Source organism: Haliotis cracherodii, unplaced genomic scaffold, assembly GCF_022045235.1.
Source record: "Haliotis cracherodii isolate W230 unplaced genomic scaffold, xgHalCrac1.p SCAF_14, whole genome shotgun sequence".
Taxonomy (NCBI): Eukaryota; Metazoa; Mollusca; class Gastropoda; order Lepetellida; family Haliotidae; genus Haliotis; species Haliotis cracherodii.
The window spans coordinates 40,812,092-40,828,092 of record NW_027266269.1 but is presented as its reverse complement, the minus strand read 5'-3'; the positions used below and the strand labels follow the sequence as shown (position 1 = coordinate 40,828,092).

The 16,001-nt window shown below is 42.5% G+C and overlaps 3 protein-coding genes across 3 annotated transcripts; 2 read left to right on the top strand and 1 right to left on the bottom strand.

Annotated features, from left to right (window-relative positions):
• Positions 1-3,678: 3,678 nt before the first annotated feature.
• LOC139460455 (uncharacterized protein F54H12.2-like) lies at positions 3,679-4,542 on the top strand. Its single transcript, XM_071241940.1, has one exon. It carries the CDS (start codon positions 3,679-3,681, stop codon positions 4,540-4,542), a length of 864 nt encoding a protein of 287 aa, XP_071098041.1.
• A 2,197-nt stretch (positions 4,543-6,739) lies between these two features.
• On the top strand, positions 6,740-14,307 carry LOC139460858 (sodium-dependent dopamine transporter-like). The gene is made up of 7 exons (XM_071242338.1): positions 6,740-6,785; positions 7,300-7,412; positions 8,103-8,231; positions 9,235-9,334; positions 11,420-11,520; positions 13,421-13,591; positions 14,218-14,307. The coding sequence occupies exons 1-7, from the start codon at positions 6,740-6,742 to the stop codon at positions 14,305-14,307; spliced, it is 750 nt and encodes a 249-aa protein (XP_071098439.1).
• LOC139460857 (uncharacterized) lies at positions 9,388-10,933 on the bottom strand. The gene has a single exon (XM_071242336.1). The coding sequence runs from the start codon at positions 10,931-10,933 to the stop codon at positions 9,473-9,475; it is 1,461 nt and encodes a 486-aa protein (XP_071098437.1). The 3' UTR covers positions 9,388-9,472.
• Positions 14,308-16,001: the final 1,694 nt, after the last annotated feature.

The following is a 16,001-nucleotide window of genomic DNA, read 5'->3' as shown; positions in this document are numbered from 1 at the left end:
GTGGAGGAAGAAAAAGATGTGATGTCAATCCCATGGTTGATGACTCCACCTCCATCTGATACCAAACAGGACAGAGTCATCAACAGGCGAGGTTCATGGATACCCTTTAGCACCACCTAACAAAAAAAAAAAAATCTCTCCCCTTCTCTATAAAAAGGCCATTCATGTAGGAGATGGCATCAGTCTGAGAGAAATGAAGCGACAGACCAAGACGCGACAGAGCATTCTTCCCTCTGCTGCTGCTGCAGGGAAACAAAACAAAGGATTTCCTACTTCCCTTTGGACGGCCTGGTTGGAAAAAACCTACTTTCATCCTGAACTTCCTGCAAGTTTTGGAGGCTGGCGACCTTTGTGGAAAGCAGCACGCATCCACGCTCAAGATGCAAGAACCAGTAAAAGCAAGAAGAAAACCAAGCCATCGCAAAGTCAAATCAAGCGTTGGTTGCAAACCAAAAGTACCTACACCTTGCACAAACCAGCCAGACGCTCCTTTCCCAGAGACCACTATCGTGTGGGAGGGGTCGATGAACTGTGGCAAGCAGACTTGAGTGACATGATTGCCTTTCAAGACGACAACGAAGGATTCAAATATCTGCTGTGCGTGATCGATGTGTTTTCAAAGATGGCATGGGTGCAACCCCTGAAGGCCAAGAGCAGTTCTGCTTTGACAGAGGGTTTTCAAACCTTGCTGATGCAACAAGCCAAAGATCGACTCCCTCCTCAATTGCAAACAGACAAAGGCAGAGAATTTGTCAACCGTCCTTTCCAGGCTCTCATGACGAAACATGGCATTCATTTCTACACCAGTCAAAATCCTGAAACGAAAGCAGCCGTGGTGGAACGGTTTCAAAGGACTCTGAAAAATAAAATGTGGCGATACTTTACACAGCATGGGACCAGACACTATTTGAAAGTCTTACCCCAGTTGATCAAGTCGTACAACCGTCGTGTGCATCGGACCATTGGCCAGCGACCTGTGGACGTCCTCCCAGGAGATCCCCTGTCAGAAATTCGGGTGTTAGACTACATGGAGGAAAAACAACAACAACGGCTTCAGCGCAAAAAGAAAATAACAGCTCAAAGACTGTCGTTCCCCAAGACAAGATCCCCCTCTCTTTTACTGCCGGGCACCCGTGTACGTCTGAAAAAAAACAAAGGCACCTTTGAGAAAGGTTATCTCCCCAATTGGACCACCAAACTGTTTACGGTGGACCGGTTGGTGACAGGGAGAACACCACCTGTGTATCGGATCAAAGATGATCATGGTGAAGTCCTCCAAGGAACTTTTTACCCTGAAGAATTACAACCCATCTTGAAAACAGACAATGTGTATGCCGTGGATCGCGTGCTAAAAAGACGTCCAGGACCGAAAAAGGGTCAAGAAGAGGTCTTGGTGAAATGGACTGGTTACCCTGCCAGTTTTAATTCGTGGATCCCTGCAGATCATTTACAGATAAAATAAGGAGCATGCTGTCTCTCAGACTCATTCAGAGGGTGGACACACGCGATGACAGAACCGCCACCACCACAACCACCGTCATCACCTCTGCAGAGAAGCCTCTCAGCATCCGTGGGTACCGATGAACCACCCCTTGCTGCTGCACCTCGTCATCAACAGTGCCGACACTCACTTTGGTGTTGTTTTGGCATGACGTTACCCCGCAGTGAAGTCGTGTTTTTTGCTCAGATCATTGTGATATATGGCGTGATCATCATGAGCATGGTACAGTTGGCCTTGGATCACGGAGAGAAACAGTTGTTGACAGCCCTGCTCTCCAGTTGTTTGGGATACATACTTCCACCACCCACCTTGGCCGCCTCACCAGGCATACCCACGACGACCCCGTCCACCAGAAGACTTCAACTTGATACCTCATCCACCCAGAGTTTTCTACCCTAACTCACGTCATCATGGCTGCCACCTTTTTTTCGAAACAAGACTTTTACATGACCCTGCCCAGTGATGCCTCCATGGACATCTATCCAAACAACACAGTCAATGCGTATGAAATCAAGTTGCCTTATCCTCTGCATCTGGACCGTCAACAGTGGGAGGTGGGCGTCAGCGAAGTTCACTTTCCGATGACATGGTACAACGTCGCCCCACCCTTTGACTGGTTTGCGCTGAACCTCAAACTGAAACAAGACACCCTTGTGTATGAAAGCGCGGGGAGCGCTATACCACAGCCACAGTATGGTGTCGTCCATTATGAAAGCAAGAAGATTCCTATCGAGAAAGGCGTCTATTCACCTGAAGATTTGGTGAAAACCCTCAACCGTTTGATTCAGGAACATATTACGGATGTCTTGAAAGAACAGCCCTCAGACAGCGTCCAAAGTGATGGAAGACGGTTTGTCATTGATGTCAAGTATCCCGCAGATAGTCTTCGATTTGACATGCTTGAAGATGGAAAGGTGCGATTGCAAGCCCCTCAAGAAGTAGCAATCAATCATCCTCTCATGGGAAATACTGGTGGACCACTCTATTCCACGGAAGTGATCATGCCAAGTCCACTCTCGAGAATGCTCGAGAATGTTCAACTACCGCTCCTCGGTGAGGAGGACTATAAAACCTACACAGAGACGGCCGTTCCCTTGACTGCCTCGGCCCATTGGCAAGTGGGGGCTACTCCCATGACCGGTGGCTATGTGGAAATCACAGGTGACACAAAAGCACATCGTCTGTCAGGATTTGATACTGTGTACATTTACACCAACCTGGTCGAAGATCAAATTGTGGGCAATACGATGGCTCCCTTGCTGATCTACGTGCCTGTGTCAAAGAAGATGATGCAAGACAGTGTGGTGATTAAAAGCCCTCAGCACATTCACTACCTTGGGTTGCGTCATGGTTCCTTTGACGGTATTAAACTCTATATCATGGACGACACAGGGCGACCCGTGCCATTTCAAATGGGGAAAGCCATCGTGACACTTCACTTCAGACGCCGCTACTAACGCAGAAAACAACATGTTGGGACACGCAATGGCACACCAGATGAATCGAGGACAGTTTGGCCAGCGTGGGAGTGGTATCAAAGTATACAAAGGACGTTATCATCAACGTGGCAGTGGTCTTGGAGGTATCTTGAAGATGGCGTTGCCTTTCCTTAAATCTGCTGGAACATCGGTGCTCAAGATGGGTAAAAAGATCCTGCCTGGGTTGGTGAGTGATGTGGTTGGAGGCAAACGCAAATGGTCAGAGAGTTTGAAACATCGCGGCACAGCAGCCCTGATGGATGCCTTGGAGGAACGTGAGGAGCCGAGACCCCCTAAAAGCCGTAAAGTCGTCCCAACCACCACCACCACCACCACCACCACCACCACCACCACCACCACCCACCACCAGCGTAAAAGAAAAAAAAAGCGGTTTAAAGGTCAGTCCTCATCAGACTTTCAACCTGACCAGACGTCCTTCAAGGCAGAGAAAAGGGTGAAACATCCATCATCATGATGCGCTGAGATGCTTGCGAATGTTCAAAGGCCCAGTTGGATCTCTTTACTATACCCCCTGTGTCCACCTCTGTGCAAGAGGGTCAGTGGATTCGCTGTTGTCCCTTGGCACCACCCTCTGTAGCAGGACCACTCCAGTTTAACATTTCCAATCCCGTGAACGCTTACATTGATTTGAAACAGTGCTACCTGAGAGTATGTCTACGAGTGACGAAAGATGATGGCATGGATACCGTTCTAGCGGATAACCCCGTATCGACAGTCAACAATGTGATGCATTCCCTGTTTCGCGAAGTGCGGCTGCAAGTAGGACACAATCAGTTGGAGATCACACCCTCCATGGGCACTTACCCTTACAGAGCCTACTTGGAAACCCTTCTGAGTTATGGTACAGGAGCCAAAACATCTCACCTTCGATGTCCTGGATGGTTCACCGACGATGCTGGTAAAATGGACGTCTTCAATCCTGATGCAGATGCGAACACAAGAAACACAGGTGTCAGAATGCGACGCGATCTTATCGTACCCACCAAAGAAGTGGAACTTACAGGCCGTCTACACTGTGACCTGTTTCTTCAAGACCGTTATCTGCTGGATGGTGTCCCTATGAAACTGGAATTGCTACGAAGTCCCGATGAGTTCTTCTTCATGTGTGCTGCTGATGGTGCCTACAAACTAGCGCTGACCAAAGCCGAATTCTATGTCCGTCAGCTCAACATCGATCCTGCTGTCCGAGAAACACACGTGTCCAGTCTGAACGCTGGGGTGACTGCCAAGTATCCCCTTTCACGTGTGCATGTGACTGCCCATGACATCCCGAGAGGCGGTAGGGACTTTCACAAGGATCACCTCATCGGTGGCCAATTACCAAAACGCGTGGTCCTGGGACTGGTGAACAATAGTGCATACGTAGGAAGCAAAGAGAAGAATCCGTACAACTTCAAACACAATCATGTCACCATGATGAAGCTCAAAGTCAACGGCCAGGAAGTCCATGGCACGGAAATGAAAAGCGACTTCAGCAACAACAGCGCCAATTTGAAACAAGTCTACATGAATCTGTTCCGAAATACGGGGCAGCTATGGTGACCTGAGACCTGCGAACTGACTCCCAAGGCCTTTACTCAAGGTTACACCTTGTGGGTGGTGGATCTCACCCCAGACCTTGGCGCTGATGAAAGCATCAACTACCCTCGACACACTGGCAAGCTGGCTTTGGAAATCCAGTTTGGCCAAGCTCTCGAGGACCCAGCCACCCTCATCTGCTATGAGGAATACGAAAATGTTCTGGAAATAGATCGTTTCCGGAATGCGATGATGGTATAAAAAGAGCAGCGACAGACGGTCATGCCACACTTTTTCTCCTCCTACAAGGAACCATGGATGAACCACTCGGGTTGAGCACCTTGGATTTAGAAGCCCTCGTGGCTGATGACGAACCACTTCATGCCATCTACCGGGGCACCCTGGCCAGAGATGACTTTGCCAGACTGGGATGGCAACAGGATGACCCCTTTTACCCCAAAGCCTACGTGATCAACACGGATTTAAGCGATCAACCTGGCACACACTGGGTGAGCATCTATCGTCCAGCTCCTGGATCCGTGGAAATGATGGATAGCTATGGACTGTATTCATTACCCCTGTTTAAAGAGACTTTGAATCGCATGGGTCAGATTCAACAACGATGGAATACACGCCCCTTACAACATGGATACAGCACGTTGTGTGGGGTGTACTGTCTCTACATGCTGACCTATCGCGTGCGTGGGTGGACTTTTAATCAAGTGTTAGATACGTTGGACTGGAAGGACACCACCAAGAATGATGCCACGGTATTAGCATGGTTTCATACCAAAGTGTCTACCTCCGTTCCTGTGGATGAGATGCCTGCCTTTCGACTGAGTGCCCAGACGCGTACCCTACATCAAAAGAATCAACCTTTCTGCCCTTATTGACCTGACACTTGTTCACTGAACCTACGATCACCTGACTGTCAACATTCCTGATTGAGGAGTGTACATACGTTCACTGCGTTTTAGGAATGTACATACGTTCACTATCAAAGTGGCAAAAGTTCTTTTTTTTCAAACTGTACATACGTTCACATACGTTCACATACGTGTACATAAGTTCATGTTCACAAAAGTCACAGGGACGCCCCTAATCCTGTGACTTTTGTTTTGTTGTGTTGGTTCATATGAGCGGGGGATTAAAAAAAGTTTAACCCATAGTCGTGTTGTGTGGTCTGTAGGATGAAGAAAAACAAAACAGGATCGCCATCTCACCCAAAAGACAACTATCCTCCTTTGCTTTGACGACCCTCCAACCCACACCATGAACCCGTCTCCTCCCTCCCTCCCTCCCTCCCTCCCTTCACCACCACCACCCTCCCTCCCTCCCTTCACCACCGCCACCCCGTCTATGTGTAGAACAACAACAACAACAACAACAAACGATTTTTGACGCGCTTCTTTCAATGTCGATCCCGTTCACCTTTTACGGGCGCTTCTCCGGGTTTCCCCCTCCTTCTCTCGGAAACGGAGGCAACGCCCTCTTGGAGGCGTGCGCCACCGGAAACGGAAGTGCCGCCCTCTTGGATGCGCACGCCACCGGAAACGGAAGCACCGCCATCTTGGAGGCGCACGCAGGTACCCATCATGCACTGCGCAGGTCACGTGACCGGAAACGGATGTGCCGCCATCTTGGTTCCATGATCCTGAGGCGGTTCCATAATCCTGAGGCGGTTCTCCACTAATGTAGACAAATACTCTCGCAATATGTATATAAATATGTATATCGACGGTTTATCTGTACCAGTCTGCACCCCTACCCACACCTACCCCCCACCCCCACCCACAGACAAAGACACCCAACTCAACTCTCTCTATCTCTCTCTCTCTCTCTCTCTCTCTCTCCCTCCCTGGGGTCCTATTCTTAACCGGAGTCGACACGTGGTTGAGTTGGGGTGAGGGGTGTGTATTGGCAAAGCGGGGTAAAACAACAAAGAAACACATTCCATTATAGTGTTAGTTTATTTATGTATTCATATATTTATATATAATATTTTTAAAATGTCTTTATTTGATATTTTAAGCTGTTGACTACATATCCAGGTGAGCTACAGTGCCGTTACTACCGTGGGAAAAGAAGCAGTATGACAAAAGAGCAGATTCATGTCACAGTATACCGACATCTTTTTACCAGAGTGGCTCTGATCGCTTGCATCGTGGACCCTCTGATCACCATCTTCTGTGGACTGTCTATCTTCACGGTTTTGGGGCACATGGCTTACGTGACCGGGGTCGACATGGACGACTTCCAGTCATCAGGTTTGTTTCTGTTAATTATGTAGCATTTTGTTTTTTTGTTTTTTTGTTTATCGCCGCACTCTGTAATATTCCATCCATGTGACGTCGGTCGGTAAATAATGAAATCTGGACAAGACAATCCAGTGATTGATATTGATGAACATCGATCAGTGCAATTCGATTACGATGACATGCATGAATCATGTCAGCGAGTCTGACCACCCGATTCCGTTATTCGCCTCTTACAACAAGCATAGTCACCTTTAACGGCAAGCTGGGTTGCTGAAGACCTATTCTATCCCCGGAATGTTCACGCGTCTCTACGCATAAGGCATTACGGACACATGGAAACATTTTTTCAAATTAAGTAAAAGGTATTCTGTACGCATCACGGACTACGGTTGTTGAAGATCAATACTAACCCAGATGTTCACGAGACAGCACTTAAACCTGTTTACATTGTGTGTTGAATTTCAGTGTAGGAGGATTGTAATATGATAATACAACCAACTCATTCTCTCTCAACTCTTTTTAGGTCTTAATCTGGCGTTCTCAGTATTACCGGAAGCAGTGACTTATCTCCCTTTGCCCCAGTTGTGGTCGGTGCTGGTCTTTGTGATGATGATGATGTTGGGCCTTGATACAACGGTAAAAAGAACTATTATAGAATATATTGTCTTGGCCCTGATCCATACGGATATACCTTGATACAGAAATATATAAATATAAGATCGTTTTCAAGAAAACAGATTACAAACAAAACAATTCAATTTACTGAGTGAGTGAGTTAAAATGTAACGTCACATCGGGAATATTTCGGCCATTTTGTGACGAGGCAAAATTATACAGTTATAACATATAGAGTTAGATTTACTAAATCCTGTCATCGAAGGACAGTACAATAACTAGATTATCGAAGATGTTATTTGGAACTAGTTTGAGACCATGTAAAAGTATAAGATATCATTTAACAGCACAATACAGAAATGGGCTATAGATCGCCAGTAACCAAACTGCGCAACCATACTAGGGACGGTGGGACTTCTGCTTCCTGCACCGTGCCCTAGCATGATTTATACCATCACTCCAGCTGTTGGCGATTGCATGCAATGTTAGTCATCAATCTAAAATGCGACTTAAACCGGTGGTAAACATAAATATTCTTTGAATGACTTGGGCTTAGGAGAAATGAATCTAAAATGGAAGTGAATGATTAATGATAAATTATTTATCTGCTGGCAGGGAACAGGGAACAGGGAACAATATATATATCTACATATTTGTTGCGTATTTACAGTTATGAAACGGTCAGTTGTCGAGGTTCTTGTTGTTTCACAGATGCCGAGTTTGGAGATACTGTCGGAGACACTTTCTGACCAGTTCCCTAAGCTGACCAGACACCGGTGGCTGCTTCTTCTTCTCGTCTTTATTCCCTCTTTCCTTCTGACTCTCCCGTACACTACACAGGTATTCCTTTTCACTAGTCACTTATAATAAGGCTATGATCATGCGCATAATGTGTATGAGCTATTTTTAGCACAACCCATTAAGGGAGATCACCCACATGACTTGATATCTTCAGCAGCAACCGTGTAAAGCCAATTTGATCATACTAACAGCGATGATTTCGATACTTATGAAATTTATTGCCACAATGGTTCGGATAATCTATGCATTTTTAAAGTTCTTTAAGAAGTCGGTCTTTTTCATAAACCATGAATATTGTTTACATAACATGCGACTAGCGTATTTGACATTTCTTTAAAAAATATGTTATATATTTATCTATCCAATGTGTTTATATTCCTATTTACCTTACTGTTGTCGCTTTGTGGCTGATAAAACGGAGCATCAAATTTGGACTCGCTCGCCCACTTATAAACCAGTCCCTGTTAAATACATATGTGTATGAATGGTGTATACTCTCATCACCACGAATCTTGAAGGGTTACCCACATTACATAGTATCTTGTGCAACAAATTCGTACGGGAAACTTCTATAATCTTTTACCAACGTTGATTTTCGTTGGTGCATTGTTACATAATAACCAATTACGTTTAATTAATTAAATAAAAGTGACAAAACCTCTCTACAATGCTAAGAAGACGAGTCTGTTGTACAATTCCGACATATAATAAGCTATTCTTAATCCCTATCAAATAGTGATGACACCAGGTGAGCGTATTCTGTCCAACTGGTGGCGCCCGCCGCACACGCATGCAAAGTCACTTCAAGTCTTCACACGGGAACTGCATCGGACATTTTGGTCACAGATGCGTCAGATTTCGAAACGTTCTCCAAATGTCTGAATGAAACCTTTTAAAAGCTTTACCAAGGCTTTGACTTGTAACCCCGATCAAACGTTTGTAACTGAATCTCTTATTCAGCTGAAATATATCTTGCATGTACACATGCATACCTTTATCTTCATCGTTCTCCATTGGTATCGTGTATACGTTCTCCTCGCAGGGTGGTATCTACCTCTTGACCCTCGTAGACTGGTACTCTGCTGTCCCTCCCGTGATGTTGTTTGGGGTGGTGGAGTGTCTGGTACTGGCCTGGGTGGTTGGTAAGACCTTCTAATCTGTTTATTCAGTACATGAGTGGGCCAGCGGCCCATAGTACAATTCGGTTCACCAGACATGTATAAAAATACAACTGTGTACACCTAAATACACAACAGCAAGGCATTCATAGATAAAGAATATTACTTCTGCAAAAATGAATTCCTTAACTTAAAAGCGTGGTAAATATAACAAGCCAGACTTCTAATTGTTGACTGATGCAGAGACGACATAAGTATGTAAAATTGTTCTATTGATGGATTTACATAATATTTTTGAGGAATATATGTCACTCGGAGAGCATAATATTTTTCACAAACCAATACAAAATGGTATTCAGACTCAACATAGCCTGTTTTACAAACCATACATAACCTTCGCTGTCTTGGGATACCAAAATATCTCCCGGTTTCTATGTGGAGTGAGTGGGAGCTAGCTCTAAAACGTGCCAGTGCAACGCGAAACTTATTGATTGTAATAGCCGATAAATACAATTCCCTGCTAAACCTAAATTTATAACAAAGATATGATGAATACTTGGGGCTATTGGTCAAAGCAAAATGCCAATCTTGTTCATAAGAGCATTTTAATCTTTGTATGAACTCATCAGTAAATGAAATAGAAATAACAAGATGCTGATTTTCCCATACGTAGCCAAAGCCATAGGCGTACAAAAGTAATTTAACTCTAGAGGCCCAATTAGTCTTACCTGTTATGGCCTGCTGCACAAGCATATTGTAACTTTTTCGTGGATAACGCGAATCGGGCATCTTTAAAATCTTACACCAATAATTCAAGCATCTTTTGAAAGCATAGATATACAAAGGGTATCTCCCACACTCTCCACGCACAACATGATTGGAAGTTGCTGACTTAACTCCTAAAATACGTTTACAAGCAAGTGTATGAACAACTTCAATCTCCTCGCAAAACGATAAAGTTAAACCCCAAACTTCTGCACCGTAAAGAAGTACTGGCACAACTTTAGCATAAAAAATTTTAAAGAAAATATTCATAGGAGTAGGTTTAATTAGCTGTAGGGACTTCAAAAGCTTAAACAAAACCTTTTTAGCTTGATTAACAACATTAGATATATGTGCACTCCAAGATAGATTTCGAAAAAATAATACACCAAGGTATTTATATGTAGTTACACATTCCAACAATTTTCCATCGTAAACCCATTTTTCATATTTTGAAAGAACACTCCCATTTTTAAAAACTACTACTTTAGTTTTATCAATATTGACTGTTAATGAATAATCTTTACAATAACATTCTAACACATTGATTCTTTTCTGGAGACCATAAACAGTATCTGCTATGAGAATGACATCATCTGCGAAAAGTAATAAAAACAATTGAACTACATCTGGATGAAATTGGATACCATGTGCGCAACTGGATTCAATATCTATGGCAAGATCATTTATGAACAAGGCAAACAAAATGGGACTAAGGACACATCCTTGACGAACTCCCTTACTGCAGCTAAACATATCAGAAAATGAGTTATTGTATTTGACCAATGCCAAAACTTGTTTATAAATTGACTGTATACAACAGAACATTTTCGGAGAAATACCATTTTTGTATAGTACCATACGCAATTTGGATCTATCTATGCAATCAAAGGCTTTGGCAAAATCAAAAAACAAGGCATAAATCACACCTCGTTTCTTAGCCAAATATTTCTCTATTACTGAATATAAAACAAAAATATTATCAGTTGTGGAATATCCACTCCTAAAACCAGCGTTTTAGCGACCTTCTTGAAACCAATCACTACTTTTTCCAGAAATGATAGATGAAACGAGTTTCGTAAAATTCATATTTCAAAACATATTTCAAAACTTCAAGAATGTCATTAAAGGAAGCAATGGTGCAATACCGATAGGCTGGCAGACCTAAAGTAACACGTGACCAAAATATGTTACAGAGGACATCAGCGGCATAACTACTGTATGTTTATTAAAACAACGTCTGCCAAAAGAAACAAAAATCTAATGACAACACCTGTCACCCGGCGCACTCGTTTAATCCATGTGCCTATTGTCTTGTCTATAACATTGTCTAGATCTTCGTTACAGGTGTGATCAGACTTGACATGTGCACAGTGGAGATGTATGGTAAAACTATTCCCAGATGGTTGACGTTCCTTATAAAGTACATCACTCCTGGCCTGCTGATGGTGAGGCGTTACAACTATTTCCTTCTTGACCGACTGTCATGACTTTCCTATAATAACCCACATTAGAAATTCCTGATTGTGAATGGTCAGTTGAAGCTATATGACGTCACGTTCCCCCATTACGATCAGTGTCTATGAAGTCACAAAGTAAAACACATTACATCATCAGATTACTTGCCTGACAACAATGGCGTTCCACGTTCAAGTATCCACTCCCATCTTGGTGCTTCCTAATGCTGACTGGTCAGTAGAAATATGACGTCGCCTGGACCCATTACGATTTTGTTACACAATTACTGTTCTTGACGTCACAAGTGAAAACATTATGCCATCAGAACAGTAGGTTGACAACAATATGGGAGTGCAAATGTAACGTCGCGACGGCTATATCTCAGCCATATCGCGACTATATGTCTTCATTGAATTGACATTGTAGAGTTAACATATGTACGCTTTTTTCTTTCTTATTCCATATAGAGATTTCAAGCCTGTTGTAAGTTCTTACATCAGAGATCTAAAGCAAACAAAAAGGACACCCAAAAAGATATTACAATTCCTAAAATTAGTGAGTGAGTGAGTATGAATTTACACCGCTTTTAGCAATATTTCAGCAATATCACGGCGGGGGACACCAGAAATGGGCTTCACACATCGACCCCAAATCGACCCTCAAATTAAACCAACTATTGGTTTCACCTACTTAGGTTTTACGTCCAGATTTGAGAAGCCCATTCTACGATTGGCCATTCTCGTAATCCACATGACTAATTGCTGAAAGGTGAGGATCATCCCTGTCTATCCCTTGTGATGACACAAGACATGCATTATATACTCGACTGTGTTGTGTTTTACAAGACAGGGGCTAAATATGTCAACGCAACCTCACTTACGGATCTTTTAACCGCTGCAAACATTCATGCAAATACATGATATTTCAAAGCAATTTGAATGAGAGTGTAAATTGCTGTCCCCTCGTAGGGTATTGTCCACTGAGAGATCATGCATATTCCACGTGTTTTCAGTTATGTTTGTGCTTACCTATAAGCCTAGTGTATTGGTCTGTCGTTACCCTGTCTGGCGCTCTGCATTAAGAGGCTAAAACAAGGACTGGTCGGCTCGGAGACAGTATACTGTGTCTGATTGGGGTATTCATGTTAAACTGCGGCATGGTATCTCAGTTGGCTAGCACTATAAATCGGCATCAGTACGGACAAGTACAAGCAGCCACACAAACACACATACGTACATGCACGTCGTTATAAAAGTGCAATAATCTTGGACGCGACGTTAAACCCCATTTCACCTCACCTCACCTGGTGCATTTGTCCGTTTTAATCTATGGTCATTCACGCCGCTTTTAGCAATATTTCAGCAATATCACGGCGGGGACACCAGAAATGGGCTTCACACATCGAACCCATGTCGGTCCTAAAATTAAACCAACTATTGGTTTCACCTACTTAGGTTTTCAGTCCAGATTTGAGAAGCCCATTCTACGATTGGCCATTCTCGTAATCCACGTGACTAATTGTTGAAAGGAGGTGAGGATCATCAATGTCTATCCCTTGTAATGACACAAGACATGCATTTTGTACTTTACTGTGTTGTGTTTTACAAGACAGGGGCTAAATATGTCAACGCAACATCACTTATAGATCTTTTAACCGCTGCAAACATTCATTTATTGTATCATCATGTAATAGATGTATATATATTGCTCGTCTACAAGTTAATGTAGAGAATAACTTTTGCGAGGAACTACAACCTTCACGAACGACAATCTCTGAATCATTTAGCTCGTTCGCGAAATATCCCATCTTGTTCGGCATTTATTGAAGTTTATGTGATGGGCTGTGCTTGTGAGAATAGTATAAAGGACTTATTAAAAAATCGTTTCCAGACTATACTAGTATACGCCTTCTACGTGTACCGTCCTCCAAAATATGGTGACTACTTCTATCCTGAATGGGCAACTGTGATTGGCTGGCTTATATCTGTAGCCATAGTTCTACCGACCCCAGGTTGGATGGTCTACTCTGTTTGGAAGTCAGATGGGACATCAGTCAAGCAGGTAACATTTTCAAGTTATCGGAGAAAAAACCCATTTCATTTGCGATAAAACAACAACCCAAAGTTGGCCAAAAGAGAAAGAGGGGCAACAAACTTACTCTTTTATGTTTTCCATGACATAAAGTGCTGAAAGGATCTGTTCTATATTTCGACTATTTCGACTATATGTCCGGCTGTATACTATAAAAAAAGAATACCTCGGGTTAGATTTGGTCTTCAGCAACCCATGTTTGTAGAAAGAGGCGACTAAGGGGATCGGGTGGTCAGGCTCGCTGACTTGGTTGATGCATGTCATCGTATCCCGATTGCGTGGATCGATGCTCATGTTGTCAATCACTGGATTGTCTGGTCCAGACTTGATTATTTACAGACCGCCGTCATATAGCTAGAATATTTTTGAGTGCGGCGTTAAACAACAAACTCACTGTGTTTTGTGTTTTGTATTTGGTATTTTGTGGCTGAATGCTGTTTTTGCGATGTTCAATGTCTTCTAATGTTCAATGTTACACCCTCCAAAACAACGAATACCTTATATGTGAGAAAGTTCAATACTTGAACTATACTTGAAATAAAATCATGCATGCACATATTGAATTACGAACTTTTTGTTTACCAACTTTTATCCAGAGATTGGCCAGAGCATTCATTCCACAAGACAACAAAGATGATCTAGCAATGGACGACAGAGAGCAAGAAACCCTGACTCAGGCGTTATAGACAATATTAACTGTAGTAAAAGAGTGTCATGCCTCTCTCGCTCAAAGAGCATAGTTACAACACTCAAGGCCTTAGTAACGCTTTCAAAAAGCTGTGTATGATATAGTCGGAATCGTACAATGGACTATTCTTTCTTCTATTTGCTTTTTGGGTGGTTTTGGGAACGAAGATACGTTTTGATTTGTAGTATTTTCCTTCTCTCAACATATGGGATCCTTGTTCAGAATATGCAGATTTTTTTCTTAACACAAGGGAAGTTTCTGAGTACGAACTGCTCAAATTTGCTGAAGCTGTGATTTTGTCACGTGATGAAGCTGTGATTTTGTCCCATGATATAGCTGTGATTTTGTCACGTGATGAAGCTGTGATTTTGTCACGTGATGAAGCTGTGATTTTGTCACGTGATGAAGCTGTGATTTTGTCACGTGATGAAGCTGTGATTTTGTCACGTGATGAAGCTGTGATTTTGTCCCATAATATAGCTGTGATTTTGTCACGTGATGAAGCTGTGGTTTTGTCCCATAATATAGCTGTGATTTTGTCACGTGATGAAGCTGTGATTTTGTCACGTGATGAAGCTGTGATTTTGTCCCATAATATAGCTGTGATTTAGTCACGTGATGAAGCTGTGATTTTGTCACGTGATGAAGCTGTGATTTTGTCACGTGATGAAGCTGTGATTTTGTCACGTGATGAAGCTGTGGTTTTGTCCCATAATATAGCTGTGATTTTGTCACGTGATGAAGCTGTGATTTTGTCACGTGATGAAGCTGTGATTTTGTCCCATAATATAGCTGTGATTTAGTCACGTGATGAAGCTGTGATTTTGTCCCATAATGTAGCTGTGATTTTGTCACGTGATGAAGCTGTGATTATTTTCACGTGATGAAGGTGTGATTTGGTCAATTGTTGAATGTGTGATTTTATCACATGATAATGCTGTAGTGTTTGAAGGAGCTGTAATATTGTAAATATGATAAACCTGTAATTTTGCTGACATGACGAAGCTGTAATATTGCTGATTCAATGAATCTGTAATATTGTAATTATGATAATGCTGTAATTTTGTCACATGATTTAGCTGTGATTTTGTCACATGATTAAGCTGTGATTTTTGTCACATGATTAAGCTGTGATTTTGTCACATGATTAAGCTGTGATTTTTGTCACATGATGTAACTTTAATTTTGTCACGATGAAGATGTAATATTGTAAATTTGATAACGCTCTAATTTTTACGACACGACGAAGCTTTAATATTGCTGATACAATGAAGCCGTAATATTGTAATTATGATAATGCTGTAATTTTATACTAATTCAACCCCCTTCGAGGGCACAGCTACAAACAATCTAGGTTAATAATTATAGTACCATTTCGTAAAAAATATCTATGTACATAAACATTTATCAATTAATTCTATTTCTTTAAAAAACCTATGATTAAAAGAGAACTTAGATCAATAAAAAGATCCTTTATGGATGAAACTTTGAAATATTGATCCCTTGTAATGTCAAAATCAATTTAGTGAAGCAGTATGTGCTTGACTGATTCTCTCATCAAAAGGGATACAAAATGGAGGATCTTCACCTTTTAATAGATATGTGTGTGTATATCTTGAATGTCAATACGACATCGTCGTAAAATGACCTCTTCAGATCTGGACTGACAATCCAAGTAGGTGTAACCGACAG